General features: G+C 35.6%; 1 protein-coding gene across 1 annotated transcript in view; it reads right to left on the bottom strand.

Moving 5' to 3' along the window:
- The window catches only part of CFAP47 (cilia and flagella associated protein 47), a 514,691-nt gene that overhangs the window by 260,137 nt on the left and 235,497 nt on the right, over window positions 1–19,057 (bottom strand). The window contains exons 36-38 of the mRNA XM_073901936.1: window positions 15,069–15,203; window positions 10,383–10,498; window positions 1,260–1,410 (exon numbers count right to left, since the gene is read on the bottom strand). Coding sequence (XP_073758037.1) covers window positions 1,260–1,410; window positions 10,383–10,498; window positions 15,069–15,203 — 402 coding nt within the window. The remainder of the gene's footprint in view (window positions 1–1,259; window positions 1,411–10,382; window positions 10,499–15,068; window positions 15,204–19,057) is intronic.

Consider the following 19,057-nt stretch of genomic DNA (forward strand, 5'->3'; position numbering starts at 1 on the left):
TATTTGTACTGTAATAAAAGCACAAATCTAAAATTAAAACTTCGAATTACCTGAAGGACTTGCATGGAAGATAAGATTCTAGGAATTCTACATTTTTAGACTGATCATGTTATTATCTTATTTCATTTCTCCATTATTATCCAGCCCACTCCCTGGTTTACTAAAACCATGAGTAGCCAGATGGAGAAGTAAACAGACTGCATGAACTTCAGGTGTCAGGTTTTCTGCCCCAGAACCATGTAAATAACAAACTAAAATCATCCATGTCTAGAGACACATATGGCAAAGCAATGTTTTATTTTGGAGAATTCCTGTGAGAGGGTGGGGAAGCATAAGAATTTATTATTCAAGAGGAAATCTGAAGATCATGACACACATCTCAGTGATAATCAAATGTCCGCTTCCTGTTCTGGGTGTCTGTACCTTGTAAACCAGTCTGTCCATGTGAACAACTTAATGCTCTCCTCACACAACTGGCCATTACTGGAGTCAATCTCTTTTTCTTCTACTCATGCCACTGTACACCCCAGATTCTTTATAATCCATGTGGAAATTTGGTGACATAGCAAGCTTACTTCTTCTTTACCATACATCCATGGTATAAAATAATATTTAGACAAAATAACAGCTATAAAAAGTCAATGATAGCAATATCACAACTATCTTATAGAGATTTAAAAATCCTTCTCCCCCATCCTTTGAAATATAAACCGAATTCTGTCTGGCACGTTATTGCCTCTCAATAAATGCCAGTCTTGGCATTATCTTTAGAGTGGATTTGATCCAGGGGGCATTCAAGATAAATTGATGAATGTTCCTATCAGAGAAGAGAAACATTTTCTTTGCTGCATAAACCACCAACCCTGAATTCAAACAAAAACATAGATAGAAGCCCAGGGACTGCTTTACCTTAAATCACAAGCCTCCACAGCGGAAGGGAATATAAGTTGCTATGTGTATAGCGAATGACTCCATTATGAAAAGAACAAACATAATCCTAAAAATCTGACCTTAAAGGAACACTCAATACAAGCAAATCCTCTTATAAAATTGAAGAATTATTTCCACAGAAAGAGTATCACAGCAAGAATATCAGAGCCACAGAAGCCAAGACTTGTGCAAATGTAATTATGTGCATGTGTGTCTGTACACAGGCGCTCCAAGAACAGGAGCTGTATAGAGATAAAACTTGGAGAAACAGCTGGGACACTCCATGGCCTGAGAAGAGAAGACACACGAAATAGGTAAAATTTACTTACAATGGCTTTAAAATTGCGGACTTCACCCTTAAGAGCAAAAGTCATTGTAGTGCCTCCTATTGCATGCTTAGGTTTTGAAATTAATAGCAGTGAAGCTTCAGCAGGATGAAGGAAGCGACTGGTGAATTTCAGAGTGATATTAATTTGGTTTCTATTTAGTAAAAGATAAAAGAAGAAATATTTTATTGAAAAGGCACAACAAGTAGGTCTTCAGTGTAGATCACGTGCCCAGGGCCTACACTCTACAATATACTCATTTCTACAATAAAATTGAAGACCGGGCGCCTGGGTGGCTCAGGTGGTTAAGCGACTGCCTTCGGCTCAGGTCATGATCCTGGAGTCCCGGGATTGAGTCCCGCATCGGGCTCCCTGCTCGGCAGGGAGTCTGCTTCTCCCTCTGACCCTCCCCCCTCTCATGTGCTCTCTATCTCTCATTCTCTCTCTCAAATAAATATATAAAATCTTAAAAAAAAAAAAACAAATAAAAAAAATAAAATTGAAGACCACTGCAGATCTCAGCAAGCCTACAATCCAGTTACTGTCATCAGTTGAAACATCTTGATCCAATCTTTAAAACCTACAGTTCCCTTCAAATGTACATATAATTTACCAAGTAATGGATTTCTAGTTAGCCGCAGGAAATCACGTGGGTATTTTTGTGCGAAATTCATAGGACATTCTGTGCTACTGTTTAGATGAACATCATATCATATCACTGTTTTTTTTTTTTTTTGTCGCATAGAGAAAAAAATGAGAAAGACTAAGAATTCAAAAAATACTTAAAGCCATGGCTGGAAATGAAATTTAAATCTGGAATCAAAATAATGGTATATAAGTAGCAGGATTTTTGAGAGAAACACATTAATAAAAGAAGGAAAACACAAAGCCACATCCATCTCTCTTAAATCTTCAACTTTCTAGTCTAAAACACAGTAAAATGATAAGGAGTCTATGGACTTGGAGGAGATTGCACTTACCCGTTTGTAGGGGAATGACTACACCATGGCATCCTGGCAACTTGGCATGCCAACGCATAGGCCACATACACAAGGCTTATTAACTGCAGTGGATAAAGTCTTGGCAGAAAGCCTTTGATCCTCCCGTAAAAGAAGAGCATAGAGGCACATGAAGAACTGTTACAAGAACCTTTCTCACTTGCCTCCCTACCTCGCCTGAGAGGGTATCCTCAGTTTCTCATTGCCTCCTACATTCTGAAGCAGTAGGAGGGTTACTACCTAGCCCCCTTCAGGGGAGAGTTACAGGCTGTAAAACTGCTTAGTTGCAGCATGAAATTGGCTGTCAACAACAGGGTGTCCTACCAGGCATGATGCATTTGTCAATAAAAGCCCTTTTGTTGTGCTATTAACCTGCACAAGGGACATGGGGATCTGGCCCTTTTGATAACTTCTGTTTTCACTGTTTATTAAGTAATGAAGTCCTCGAATTAAAAAAAAAAATGGGCTCAGTGTTTCTTAAATGGCTAAATCTTTCAGACTTGCCTTGCCTTGACACAACCGTGGGTGAAAAATCTTGGGGAAATTTTACCTTTGCTTTTGCTCTGGCTTTTAGCATAGTTATCACAGTTAGTCCTTTGTGCAAACTATCACCTACTGCCTTCTCTTAGGATGCCCGTATGTGGAAATGGAGATGGGAATAGATTCTCTCAGTGTCCAACTTTGAATTAACTTCCCCCAAATCCTTGTGGAATTAATGATGAATGGGTAAGTCTATGGAGCAGCAAAAAGTAAAGTGAATTAAGGACTTTCAAAATCAACAGAAAGACTCTCAAAACTGCTTTTTAGGGAAAATTACAACTCACGTGTAGCAGGAGTGGGGATGGTTTTTACTCAGATATGCCATCACTAATCTCCTCAATTTGTGCAAAGGGATATTTTGTTGGTCATTATAAAAGCTCATGGACTTTAATTAAGAACAAAGAATATTTGACCTTGAGATCTTTTTCAGGGTATATAGGCTCAAACTCTGTGTTAGGATACCTGTGAGTGACTTAGGATTTTTCTAGATATTCTAAAATTCATCATTAGATCAAGTCATTCATTCATTCATTCATTTATTCATTCGATTTTGAGAGAATTTATAATATCCCAGGTGCTGTTTTAGATTTTGGGATATAGTAATTAGAAAGAAACCCACAGTATTCCTGATCTCCTGGATCTTACATTCTATGGGGCATGCCAGACATTAATTATGTCACCACAAAATAAATGTGAAAATTACGAATTATGTACGTGCTAGGAAGTGGTATGAGAGCATATGACAGGGAGTGTGGTACCGTCTGAAGGGTCAGAGGAAAGGATATGCTGGGTGGGATATGAAGGTTAAGAACGAGTTAGCCTGGGGCGCCTGGGTGGCTCAGTCGGTTAATCGTCTGCCTTCAGCTCAGGTCATGATCCCAGGGTCCTGGGATCGAGCCTCGCATCGGGCTCCCTGCTCAGCGGGAAGCCTGCTTCTCCCTCTCCTACTCCCCCTGCTTGTGTTCCCTCTCTCACTGTCTCACTCTCTCTCTGTCAAATAAATAAATAAATAATCTTTAAAAAAAAAAAAAAGAACGAGTTAGCCAGAATGAGCAGGGGAGGAAAGAAGTATCCAAGGTCTCTGGTAGGAGGAATTAAGTGTTTGAAGAACTTACCAAAGGCCAGTGGTACTGAAGTTTAGAGAGCAAGAGCGTTAGTGCTACAGATATATCCAAGAGCCGGCTATGAAAGGCCACATGTTGAGATAATCAGCCTATATCTTAATGGTAATGGGAAGCTATGGGAACATTTTAAGCAGAGGAGTGATGTAAGCAAATTTACATTTAAAAAACTGTTACCATTCTAAGACAGAGGATGGATTGCAGAGAAACCTTTTAGTAGTCTATTTAAACTACACTTAAAGATGATGGTACATTAAACAATGTGGAATAGGTGATAAGAAGAAAGATGTCAAATTTAAGATATATTTGGTGAAATCAATAGGACTTGCTTGGAGATTGGCTCTCCATGGAAGTTGATTTTAAAAAGGTGTATGAGAATGACCACAATCTAAATAACATGCACTTAATAAATGAATTTATGGACCTATACTTAAATCCTATGAAACATATTTTAAATAAAATATCCTTTTTATGAGATCAATGGTTGGTTTAAGGACCATGAAGATTTGAGCCTCTCGAGCATAGTTGTTCCTTTTGAAATTTTGTAGTCATACTGAGGCATGTAAATGACAGGGATCCCTGCCTGAATGTGTTAAAAAGTTCAGAATCAAATGGGTGGCCCACTTAGGTAAGTGTCTTAGGTCTCTAAAATTGTGTATAATTATAGGCATCATCTTAATTTTCTTCCTTTTGTTTTCTTTTTGTTTCAATTGCCTCCCTCTCACTAAAAAAAAAATCATGATACTACGTGTCTCTTGTAAGGTACTTCAACTTGGCTTTTGGAAAAGATGGAAAATAATTTATAACATATTAGTCAATGTCAGTGCCCAAATGGCTCAATGAGAATAATGAGGAGAAAAAGAAACAGAATGTTCTTCCAAAAGTACACTTTTACTTTTATGTAGTAACTCTGTGGTTATAGCTAAATTTAGTCATCAAATTAGATACAAAAGTAAACACGTTTGTTTATATGTTGATGTACTTGTTTAATCTTTTCTATATAAATGATATGGCTTGGAATTTAAATCCAAAGCTGTCAGAAAGTGCCATTATTAATCATGATTTAGACAGACTCTAAGGATGTGGTACACATAGATAATTATATAATACCTGATAATGATAATGCTGCCATTTTTTAAAGAAAACAAAATATTTTCTGAACCCTATTTGTAAAAACAAAAATATGAAATTACTTAGTCTAGCTAAAAAGATGCTTAAAGAACCATCTAATAGTATTCAAGCCTACAAAATAAAATACATCTAGAAAAGGAAATAATTGTTTTCCATATATACTGAGAATTAAACATTATCTCTTCTGGAAACATGTCCATGGTTACCCCAAGAATACTTAAGTGCTTTTTTTCCATTTTTCTCTAGTTCTATACACACAACACAAATAAAACAATTATCAAGTTATATCCTCATTGTGAATTTGCTTGTAGGACACTCTGCTAGACTGCAAACACTTGTGAGTAGTGTTAATATATTTTCATCTATGAATAACCAGCACTTTGAACTGGGATGGGGGAGGGGGACAAATACCTATTGCTTCCTCTATGTTCCAGTTACAGTACTAGGTGTTTTGCCTATTTAATTACATTTATTACTGACAAAACTTTGGGTAAATATTCCAATCCTCGTTTTACTTTTTTTTTATTTATGAGAGAGAAAGGAAGAGAGGAGGAGGAGCAGGGAGAAGGTGAGGGACAAGTAGACTCCACGCTGAGCAGGGAGACTGACATAGGCCTCAATCTCATGACCCTGAGATCATGAACGGAGCCAAAACCAAAAGTCGGATGCTTAACCAACTGAGCTACTCAGGTGCCCAATCCTCATTTTCTGAATAAGAAAAATGAGGCTGGATCTTAGAGCAGTACATGGCAACATCAAAGCCCAGCATTTAATTGTTAAATGACATGACAGTAGGGTTCTAGACAATGGTATCTGAAACCCAGATTTATCACCTAAGAGAAATCTCATTAAACTGATAAGAAAGAGATTTTTTAAAAGCTGATTGTTGGAAGAAGCTATCAATGAGCATCTGAACAGAGGTTAATGAAGGAAACAAAGCTGGCCTGGAGAGTCCAGGAGAGGCCATTTCTAGAAATGCCCACCTGCATGGAGGGCAAGACAGGGTTCAGACAATTTCACTGTCCTCGAGGCCAGTGCAGGATGCTGGGCAATTGGGCCTAAAAGCATAATGTTTTTCACCCTAAGGTAAAGGGTTGTGTGTATACACAGAACAACAATATACTTTTCTATCGCCATATTATTACTGATGAATGGCTAAACAAGTACCACAAGGCATTAGAGTAAATCTTTAAACATGAAACACTGAAAACAAAATAAACATTAACAATTGACCTAAAAGAAAATAAAAATATTTAGGTAAGAGCTAAATACATAAAAGTCAGAGACATTTATAAAGATAACCCCAATTTAAGAACAGGATGCTATGAAAGAGATACTCAATAAAAATGAAAGTATTCCTTATATATATATATATATATATAAGATTCTCATTTTCTCTCCCTCTCTTTGCTCCTCTCCCCTAAAGGAAACACTTGGAAAAGAAGGCTTGTTGATAAAAAGAAGAAAAATCAAAGATACAAAAAATACTAGTGATAATATAGGATACAATGAACAGGTTCAATATCCAACAACTACAGGTTAGCAAATGAGAAATGAGAAAATGGATGGGAGAGAATTATGAAAGAAATAATTTAATTTTCCAGGGCTTATGAAAAACAACTTCATAGTTAAAGGAATCACTGTGTACCCAAATGGTGTATAAAAAAACACCCTCCTTGATGCATTCTGGAACAGTATCAGAACACAATGGAAGATCCTAAAAACTTCCAGAGGTGTTGGAAAACAGAATTATAGTAGACTTTCTCATCACAAATACTGAATACTATGAGGCAGGGGAACAATTATCCTAAGAGTTATGAGGAAAAAATCTTTTCAACTTAGCATAATAAACGAAGCAAAATATAAATCAAGGGTAAGGGTAGTAAAAAGACAGGCTTAAAAATGAAAAGTCTTAGAAAATTTACCTCTCATTTTTTTTATTACGTTTCATAAGGATTTCTAAGTAAATAAGTAAGTAGATTAAGAAAGAGAAAGATACTAGTTTCTATCCAAAGAGAAATAAAAAATGTCCAATATTGGGGTGCCTGGGTGGCTCAGGGGGTTAAGCATCTGCCTTCGGCTCAGGTCATGATCCCGGGGTCCTGGGATGGAGCCCTGCATTGGTCTCCCTGCTCAGCAGGGAGTCTGCTTTTCTTTCCCTCTGCCTTTCCCCCAACTCATGCTATCTCTCTCTCTCTCTCTCAAATGAATAAATAAAATCTTAAAAAAAAAATGTCCACTATTTACATCTCTTCAGTCGGTCTGGAAAGCAATCAGTCCAATTAGGAGGAAAAGGCAAAGTGCTCTAGCAATGGTATACTTGAAGGAAAGAGACATCAAAGACTGTATGCACTTCTTTAGAATTTATTGATTTTCTCAATTTAAAAAAGGAGTCAAAAGATACTTTTTATACTGATGGTGTAAGAAACATTTATAAAATAGATTTTCACTCCTGGAAAAGTACTAAGTAGAAGATAAAACTGGTGATGTTTGGAGGGAGGGCAATCAATCTGGAGAAGTAAACTAGATCATTAAATACTATAGCTATACATCAACAGATTATTTCTGAAGTTGATATAACCAAAATAGTGGCAAAGATAATATAGATTATTTCGATTTTGGAGGTAACCACTGGAAGAACTAAAATGAGACATAAATGAAGGAGTGAAAAGTAGGTGGCTCAAGAAATGGATTTCTAGAGACAGATTTGAGGGGAGAGGGACTTGTTTTCATTTTAAACTCCTCTGCATATTTGGACTTGCTAAGCATGTATAAGTTAAATTTTGATTAAAAAAAAAGATAAGTTGAAAACAAGAATATAGGTACATGTGTAATATGGTCAAAATATGAATATATGTACTCATGATTACATGTATGAGTAGGTATACATGAATATATGGTCAATTAATGTTCACATGACATGTATCAAAACCTCAAGAAGCTAATATTTTTAAATATGTCTATATTTATATAGACTATAAGTGGTACAATGGTGTATAAAGAGTAAAATAGGCACACTGCTGAGAAGTTAATAGGAAGTAGCCTATTGGGTTCACCCAAGTGAAATATTTTCACAAACCAGCTCTTGGAGAAGCAAAAAATGATACAATTACATGTCATGAATCTTCAGGATTGCTTACAAATAGTCAAAGCCACATTTTATTGAATGCCAAGGGCTTTGTATGCGTGTGATACACACACACACAAACACACAATATGTACAGGTGTCAACTGAATAAAAGTGCCAATGATGGATTTAGATTGGCTGGTTTTGAATCACCGCTTGACCATTTAATAGCAGGGAAAATCGGGCAAATGATTTAATGTCTCTGCTCAGTGTCTTCTTTTGGAAAATGAGGACACTAATATGGCTGTTAGGATGATTAAATATGAAAAGGTACACAAAGTGCATGTACGTAGCAAATATTTAATAAGCATTAAGTGTTTTAATATTTACATATAATGCATTTATTTTGTAAATATTTAACTAGCCATATGCTATAATAAACATACTTGTGCATATAAAAAGACTAGAAGGAAATGAACTGATGAATTAAATGTGCTTATCTGATGGGGCTCTAGGTGATTTTGTTTCTTCTTTATACTTTTCTGTAACAAACTTATAACGATGTACAGGTTTTACATTTATAATAAAGACTATAAGTGTTAATTTTGTTAACTGCAATGTGATATTAAGCTAAAATATCAGAGGTTTAATGTGATTGTTAGGAAATATTTCCACTTAACGAGAGTTCTGAAATACTGGCAAAGGTTATTGGGTTTACGAGTAAATAAAAGCAGAGAGAAACGTAAGTCCTTTTCACTTGTATCAACCTATTTGAAAGGCAGAGAACACATCTCAATTATCAAAGTCCTGTGGGAAGAAAAATGGGACTGTGACAATGTTCAAATGAATGTGTATTACTAAAGTTGTGTTTTAAAACAGACATGTAATAAGTATAACTTAGAAAATGGGTAGGTTGTTTTTACAAAGAGTTTTATTCTAATCATTTAATTTACAATATAGAAACAGGGGAATGGAGAATTGTTTTTCTCACACTCAGTTCAATCTGGATGTAGTACCAACCACGAATATTCAGAATTTATAAATTATATACTCCTTAGCATGAAGAAGTAACTGAAGAAAACAAACACAGGCTAATGACACAAACCAAGGGCACTGTTACAACTGGGTTTCTTGGTATTTTAAATACAATTAAAATGGCCCTGATTTCCAATTATTTCTGCATTTGATATGCTAGAAGTAATAATAATTACAATGTGAAGAGCAACTCAAGTTAATGTATAGTTAAAAACTAAAAAGATAACCAGGTGAAGTAACTTTAGTAGTTATAATCTGTCACTTGGTACTGGGAAAAAACAATTGAATGCAAAGGCAATGACTAAAATTCAAGCTGGCTGAAGTCAATTAGTGGTTATTAAATTTGTGAACCCCAGTGATATTAACATAGCTGTCCTCTTATCATCCTTGTATTTTGTAATAAGAATATTTGCCATCATTAAAACCACTGACATATCTAATAGGATTTCTTGATCTGGAAAGAGTCATATATTATGCTCATGTTTAATTTCTCAAGACTAATTTCTGGGGGTTTCATTTGTACTTTATTTTTGAAAGTAGGACAGTAGTAGAAACATTAAACAAAAGCATCATGAGAACAGAATCATATAGAAATGAAACTTTAAAGAAAATTACTATAATTTGGGAGCATATATATATATATATATGCTTATATTTCTCTATGCATCTATCCACACATATGAACACAATGACAATGAAGGGATAGAGAAAAACGGCAACACTGAGGGTATCTTTAAGGTAAGATTATCAGTCTTTCACTTTTTTTGTTCTTTGTACTTTTATAGTTTCTAAATTTTCTACAATGAGCACATTGCTCAGAAACTATATATAACATATAAACAGAATGACATATAATAACATTATATATATATGATATATATAACCTATATAAAGTCTACACACTGGTTTGAGTTTCCTAAGGGAAACCGAACTACAGTACATAAACAAAAAACTTATAGTCTAATCTCTATGGCCCATATGCATGCAAAATAAACTAAAATTAAAAGCATACATAATAAGCAACTGTTTTATGTTGTTAGAATTATTTTAACAAAATTGGTGAGGAATCTCAGCAACATATACACACTTTGTCTACGTCTGAGTGATGATCTTTTCATTATATGTATACCAGTTAAAAACAAATCCAGGCCACTCTTTTATAATTATAATACACATTAAATATCTAGGGTTGATATTTTCAGTGAAATAAAATTTAAAAGAAAAGAACACTTACTTTGGAGATATTGTCACAATGTTCCCTGTTTGGGAAAGGGAGAAGTCAGAGGCATCTTTTCCAACAATTACAGCATTATACACTAAGTTTTTCAAGCTTGGATTTTTCAGTAGAATCTATATTGAAGAAGAGAGTATACATAAGATCATGAATTTTAAATATATATAATTTAGCACTTATTTTCACCAAAGCAAGTTATACATTTTAATCATGAAAATATTTCTAATGTGCACTAACTGGAGGAAAGCAGACTTTGTATTTAAAGATAACATAAATATATAGTTTAGCAGAATAAGCAAGGAGAAGGAGGTTTCAAGCTTTCAAGAAAGGAAATGACAGATGTAAAAACACCTGATTATCAAAGATTTAAAATCCAAAGTTAGCAACTTGGATTTTATTCTTACTGCAAAGGGAAATCTTTGGAGATTTTTAAACAGAGAATTTATAGAATCCAATTTACAAAAAGGATACTCAGGCTGCTCAGTGCAGAAAGATTTATAAAGGAGTGTACTTTTAAAAACACAGGCCCAGGCTGAAAATGATGGTGGCCTTGACTCGAAGCAGTAGTATAACAAGGGCCTGGCTGTCCCTTCCTTCCTGATGCCAAGATAGGGAGGGTATGTGAAGACAAGTTACTTCATTTTTAGAGAGAATATTTCATGATAACTGTGAATATCCAAGGGTGTATATAGAATATAATGTGGATTAAAAAAAAACACCCCAAAAAACAGACACACTGGAAAGACTCCAGGTTATCATGGAAAGTACTGACTCAGAGGAGAAAGATGACCTGGGGGAAATGCATGATTGGCCAAATTAGAGTGACAACAAGGTGAGTGCAACTTACGCAGCCCAGGAAGTATAGTCACAGATTTCTGAAGAATTAACAATTAGCACCACGTGTGATTAGAGTGACTTATAGTGATTATGGTGACTTGTACAGAATATGGTAGATTTGTTAAAGATTAAATTAACTAGGGGCACCTGGGTGGCTCAGTCAGTTAAGTGTCCAACTCTTGGTTTTGGCTCAGGTTGTGATCTTAGGATTGTGAGATCAAGCCCTGCGTCAGGCTCCACACTCAGCACGGAGTGTGCTTGAGATTCTCTGCCTCTCCCTGTCCATCCCACCCTCCCCCAGCTCTGTCTCTCTCTCTCTCTCTCTAAAATAAAAAAAAAAAAATCTTAAAAAAATAAATAAAAAATTAATTAATTTTATGTTTCTATTAGAATTTTTGTTAACTACCAGGAGAAGTACATTGTTGCTGAAGAGTTTCTTCTATCTTTGGTTACACCAAGGAATTGGGGTTCTCATGTTGCTTACCTATGTATAATATCAGTTATAATGGAGGCAAGACAAACCCAGTGTGTTTTTTTTTTTATTTTTTATGTATGTACATATGAATTTGAAGTATTAATGAATAGACCAAGTAATTTTAAGTTCCAGAGAACTAATTTCTGTTTTCTGAAAGGAAATGTAGAAAAATCATGAGGATTCCCTGTGAGCTGCTACTGATTTTTAGTCCTGGAACATCCCTAACCAGCCCTGAGATCTTAAGGAAGCCACTCATTCTCATTATGTCATATCCTATATATGACAGAAAGGCACTGGGCTCACCTGTGGTCAGCTTATTCCACCCAGGATTTCACGTTGGGGTGGTAAGTGGTAAATGGGGACAAAGGAAATCTGTTCAAGGAGCCTCAATTCCCCTTTTGCACCTTTTGCAAAATAGCTTATCTTTCACTATTTAATAGTTATCTTTAACTACTGGGCTTCTGTGTAAATTCTGCTTCAAAAAGGGAGAAGAAAAGTTCAACTGCATTTAAAAATGTCTCAGAAAATCACACACTCTATATTTTTTTTAATGATCACTCTATTTTTTACTGGTTCCAGGATTCTATGTTTCTTTACTGACATATAGTTGCACAAATACTTTTTCAATTCTAGTAGCCATTTCTTGAGATTCTTTTTTATTCTAGAGTGATGAAAATGTTGGTAAAAATGATATTCAATGACTTAAGCACTGTCATTTATGGTGTTGATGCATGGGGGCAAACTATGCCAAATGTTCTCAGCAATTTCCAAATCAGTGATTTTTCTTAAATGAAATTTAAAACTAAAGCTTGTTATAACTGACATTTTCTTGCATTTAAATTTAATTTTTGTTATCGTCAAAAGACATACTCTACATTTGTGAAAAATCAAAGTTATATCTGTATAATTTCATCTATAATCTTTTTTTCCCCTTTTTTTCTTTCTTAGTAGGCTCAATGTCCTACATGGGGCTTGAACTCAAGACCCAAAGATAAAGAGTCAGATATTCTACCTACTGAGCCAGGTAGGCATCCCTCATCTATAATCTTAAAATACAAACATTATTTCTAGTAAACAGCTAAATGTGGAAAGAACTATTTCCATTTTAATATGCTTTAATTTGATTTTTAACATCACAATTAAAATTTATATTTCAACATTAGTGTTAACTACTTTTAAAAAATAGTGGCAATTAAATGGCATAAAGAAATACAAACACATGGACAGAATTAGAGAACTGGAATTAAAACTAACTGAAATAAATCACTGCTTAATCTAATTCAGACTCATCCTAGACTCTGCGGGCTTAATCAAAACATTTCTAACTCTTTAGAAATTTTATTTTGAAGTCAAAAGACCTCTCCAATATAATTACAGCTCCAGGCTTTGAGGATCATTGCAGTTAGGGAATTATCAGAGTAAATACTGTTGAAAAAAATCTTCTAAAGAGTTTTATATCTTTTTTTCCTGATAAAAAGAAAAAAATTCATAAAAAGGAATCATATCTAAATTACCCTAAACTGAGCCCTTTACATGTTGAGACAAGAACCTGCGGTTCTCCCCGATTTTTAACTGAATCCTTACCAACCATCACTCATATCATCACAGAGGCTATGTATTTTCTCAGAGGTTACAATTACAAGTCAAAAATCACCAAGACATCTTCTGAAGAGCAAATACGGACAAGTTCTGCATCGAATGTATAAAATTACACCCTCCCAACTAAATATGAGGAGGAATACATAAAACAGCCTGAAGAAAAGGAATAAACATGATCTGACCAAAGAGATAAAGTAATTTTTGTAGGAAATAAGATTCTACCAGTCCATAGTATCCTCAGAAAGAAACAAGGAGAAACCTATAAATCTGGTTGAAGATTTTGTGAAAACTAGTAGAAGGAACAATCTTAAATAAACATAAGCAATTTAAAACTGTATGCTAGAAGATATTTCACAAGTGTAAGCTTGAAAAACAAATTGAGGTCAATGACCCTTGACAATATATTTCTCAAAGAGAACACTTCATAAATATGGACATATTTATACAGATTTGTTATTGTCACAGGATTTCAAATTTCATTTTTGATTTTTTTCTGCAAATTAAAAAATCCACCGTTACACATTTAGCAGCTCTTGGGTATATAATATCCTTTAGTGGGAATTAGGTGGCACTGGTCAGGAACACTTTCATTTTTATTTCCCTTTATATATCCTCATCTGAATAAAATTCATCTGGATGTGTAAACCGCTCCCTTAAGGAAAGCTGAGTACATTCAGAACACAAGTTTGCACTTATGGTCTCAGTCCCTTTGCATATGAAATGGGTCTCAAGTATCCTCAGAAAATTTGCCCTTCAAAGTGCCTAACTTTCATTTTCCACCTCCCCAAACCCCATTCATCAAATGAATCACAGAATCATCATTTCACTACAGGTGATGGTTACTATTAAGCAAAAATTGTCCCTTTCACTCGGTTAAACCTTCTTCTTTAGAAGAAGCAATATTTGCTAAGGCTTATTTTTTTTAAGTTTATTTATTTATTTTTTAGTAATCTCTACACCCAAGGTGGGGCTTGAACTCACAACCCTGAGATCAAAAGTCACATGCTCTTCCGACTAAGCCAGTCAGGTGCCCCAAGATGGCAAACATTTTTATGGGTGCTAAAATGAAGTATCAAAACATCATTCATTATCTGCCAATCCCCCTCCTTTTTTGTGTGTTTTTTTTTTCATTTAAATTCAATTAATTAACATATAATGTATTAGTAGTTTCAGAGATAGAGGTCAGGGATTCATCAGTCTTATATAATACCCAGTGCCCATTTCATCACATGCCCTCCTTAATGTCCATCATCGAGTCACCCCCCCAACCTCTCTCCCCTCCCCTGAAGCAACCCTCAGTTTGCTTCCTATGATTAAGAGTCTCTTCCGGTTTGTCTCCCTCTCTGATTTCATCTTATTTTATTTTTCCCTCTCTTCCCCTATTATCTTCTGTTTGTTTCTTAAATTCCACATGAGTGAGATCATATGATAATTGTCTTTCTCTGACTGACTTATTTCGCTTAGCATAATACCCTCTAGCTCCATCCACATCATTGCATAAGTGGCAAGATTTCATTTTTTTTGATGGCTGAGTAGTTTTCCATTGTGTGTGTGTGTGTGTGTGTGTGTGTGTGTGTGTGTGTGTGTACCACATCTTCTTTATCTGTTCGTCTGTCGATGGACATCTCAGCTCTTTCCATAGTTTGGCTATTATGGACATTGCTGCTATAAATAGCTAAGGCTTAATATATCATATTGATACTTCTGTTAATTTTGGGTTAGAAAAGAAATAACTAAAACCCCTGTGAAGTGTTTCACTCCAAATATATCCTTACCTGTCTCAGCACAGTGTCATGTAGAGTACAATGAAAGGGCACCACCTTCTTGGGGAGATATGTAGGGAGCCTTTCATACATGTAGACACAAAGCATGAGCATCAGGATTGGATTAGGGTCACAGATATCCATGGCCTAGTTTCAATGAAAAGAAATATAAATTAGAGGATATACAGATAAAATATATAAAAAGAGCTAAAGCATAGTACATCAATTGTTGAATTACATTAAAACATTTTAAAATGTTACTGGCATTGACCCTGAGTTGTAAACACAGTAAACAGAATGTTGCTGTGAATCAGAAGAGCTTGACCTGGGTGTTAAAAGATGAATTAGATGTGTTCTCAGTATAACAGTGACCTCACAACCTCAAAGCCTCCACAAAAGCTAGTCAGAGGTCATAAAAATATTATGCACTAGAAATACTGACTAACGTCACTAAGACACCAGCCCTGATTTACAGTCCCATAATCAGCAGTAAAAGAAAACAGAGAAGTAAACAAACTACTGAGGTAAAAAGAAGGCAAGAATTTCAAGCAAAAGCTCAAGGGAGAAGGCAACATATGAGACGGCCTTGAAGAATGCTCGGATCTCAAAGAGACTGTGTTTGGGGGGCAGAAAAGGGTGTATTCCATCAGAAAGGCAAAGAACTACAGCACAAGGATATAGGGAGGCACAGTGTTTATTCGTTAAAGAAGTACAATTTGAATCATATGTAAGGTAAGAAGGGACAAGCACTGTGGGAACAGACAAAGGAGCGCCAGGGCCACACTGTGGAGGGTGTGGATGCCAGGATGAGGGCCCTGATTTCTGAACAAGGAATAACACAAGAGCAACAATTCAGGCAGATCAGGCAGCGGGGTGGTTAGGGAGTACTTTTCCCAGAACAGACAAAATATACTAAGTCAGAAAATGTAATCATACTGATAACCAAGATAAATTAGTGATGGCTGTTGGAAAAGATTTGAGATAAAAGCCAGAATTGCAAAGGAATAATGGCAGGGACAATCAACATAGCCTGAATGTACACTGAATACAACAAGTAGAGTCAGGAGAAGGAGGAAGGATTCTTTGTATCAGTTCCTATACTACCTATGATGTCCTAGAAAAATGTGAAGGTAGTAGGGGAGAATTATTCATAGCAAAGGAGTATTGAGAATGGTCCAAGGCAAGGATTCAAAGACATAAAACACCACTGATAGACACACACCTCTGTCATTGTCAATGTACAGAGAGCCCTCTACACTTCCATAAAATGAAGATCTACCTATGACTGAATAGCTCACATTCAAGTTAGTAACCGAAAATGATCCAGGCCTGGCTTGGAAGTGCAAATAGTGTGGGAGCCAAGGAGACTTAATGCGTTATGTGGAGCTAGCACACTTGACTCTGAAGTTCAGCAACAGTTACCAGCAAATAAAAACAGCTCCTCTGATCATCTGCTAGTTCACATTCCCAAATACATTCTTTTCCTCCTTTGGAAGAAGAGAAGAGTTTGTTCTTTCTTGTTTTGTCAATAAGCAGTAAGACTAACCAATAAAGGCGCCTGGGGAGGAGATTTTTAGTAAAAAATAAGGGAGCTGGCCTTCCACAGCAGGGTAGAAAGCTGCTAGTGAGTTCGATTTGAGGAAAACTGAGAAATACACCAAGACTCCAAAGTTTCTCATCAGTATTCGGTGGTTGTACATTTCTACATGAAAGACAGTGTTAGTCAACACATGAAGGAAAATTATTTAAGATAAGAACAAACTAAAAAAATAAATGCAGAGTTTAATTCCAACAAAGTGAAGAATATGGCTCTACTGGGCCCTCTGGGATGGGCCTGCCTATGAGTGTGATTCAAAGAGGGCTGTGGGGCACATGGGTGGCTGTCACTTAAGTGTCTGCCTCTTGATTTTGGCTTAGGTCATGATCTCAGGGTTGGGGTCCGCACTCAGCGGGGAGTCTGCTGGAGATTCCCTTTCTCCTGCTCCCTCTACCCCTCCCCCACCTCCACACGCGTGGGTGCACGCGCACACTCTCTCTCTCAAATAAATAAATCAATCTTTTTTTTTTTTTTTTTAAAGAAGGCTGTCTATGGTAATGGGAAATGTGTTTGCTGGGGAAAGGGTAAGACTAGTGGCAGAACACCCTAGGCTCAAGTCCGAGTTCAATAAGACACTTTTGAACACTTTTTAAATGACTACAGCATAAAATATATATTGGTAACAATATAGAATTAGTCCCAATACTCATCTTTGAAAAATATATAATGGGATGAAAATGCAATAATTTGGAAATTAAAAAAAATATGTTTATCTTAATGGGAAAAATACATTTGATTAAGATATTAGACTAAAAAAAAGAGAAAAGAGCATCCTTACTTTTCCTTATAAATTTCAATGAAGATAACCAAAAACAATTACACTTTTGTCAATCCTTGACTTAAAAATCCAAATGGTAGCATAGGTTTGTTTCTTTTTATTATTATTATTATTTTAAGTTAAGTTTGTTTAAAACAAGACTTTCATGTGAAATATCTTTCAAAGATATAATCATTACTTTCTCTATACAGGTCTAACCTAGAAGAACTTCAACTGTATTGGTCCATTTTTCCCCCACAATGATAGTATTTTTCAACTAGCCTAATAAAAGACAAAAAATTAAACAGAAAAAGGTCATAATAGAGAAAAATGCTAGAGTAGAAATCTGGTAAACAAAATTCAAGTCCTGCTACTACACAGTTCCACGATCTTTACTAATCAATTGGTTTTCCAAGGCCTCAGTTTTTTTCATCAGTAACAAGAAGAGGTGAAATAATATCGACTTTCATGGAGAATGTAATTTGCTATGACTAAAAGATATCACCAGCTTTCATACTGGACACCAAACATAATGAGCAGTACCAACTGACATACTGTAATTCTAGAGAGAACACTGTTGATTACCTTCCCCAAAGCAATTTTCTTTGTTCTTCTTCCCTAAGAATCCCAATTTTTGTGGCTGTTTCATTACTTTGATCAAACAATGGTTTATCTACAAGCATGGAATGTAATTATGGCCAATGACATATAATGGGAAATATGCTGTGAACCACTGGAAAAGGTTTATCTTATGGAAAAAGAGAAGTGCAAGATGAGGAGCTACTCAACCAGCCTCAAGAGTAACTATATAAAGATGTTACATGAGAATTTCAGTAGAAACTTTGTGGTTATTAGTGCACATGCCTAAAGTAAAGCCAGCAGGCTGAGAAAGGCTGAGCAAAAATGAATCTCTAATAACTTTATTGAGCAACTGACTATGCTTATAATCTCCTAATGCCTGACTTTGTCCAATGTAAAATATTGTATTTATTTTTAAAGCACTTTCACGCATGAATTCTGTTATTTAATGCTAAAAAGCATCAGAGTTGATAAAAACAACTTTTTTGGTTTTGTTTTTGAGAGGGAGAGAGAGAGGAGGGGCAGGGGGAGAGAGAGAATCTCAAGCAGGCTCGATGCCGAGCGCTTGAGCCCGACAAGGGGCTGGATCCCACAGCCCTGAAATCATGATATGAGTCAGATGCTAAACAGATTGAGCCACCCAGGAGCCCCAAAAACAAAAGTTTTAAGAGAAAAGTCAGATTATCTATTGAACCTTAGCTGCCATCACTACTCAGTGAATTAGGTGTAGTACAACCTATACAAATGTCATATTTATTTTTATATACATTTCTTTATGTGAGGGAATAAAAATACATTCTATGCTGAGTCCAAATAATTCCCATATTTTTCTTTAAATATAAAGTATGTCACAAAAGAGAGAAGATGTAAACAACTGTTATATTCCAGGTGGCAAGATTCCACAACAGGACATAATAAAGGCACAGAAACTTATCTAGCTGATTCCACAGTTCAAAGAAGAATATAATAAGTAAGAAACTTAAACATTAATAAACATATCCAGTGGTGAATTTCTTTGGTTTTAAATGTGAACCAGTGCTGAGCATCAGCATTAATTGACTATGGCTA

This window comes from Callorhinus ursinus, unplaced genomic scaffold (genome assembly GCF_003265705.2).
Source record: "Callorhinus ursinus isolate GAN/ISIS: 27379988/994484 unplaced genomic scaffold, GSC_fseal_2.0 scaffold16, whole genome shotgun sequence".
Taxonomy (NCBI): Eukaryota; Metazoa; Chordata; class Mammalia; order Carnivora; family Otariidae; genus Callorhinus; species Callorhinus ursinus.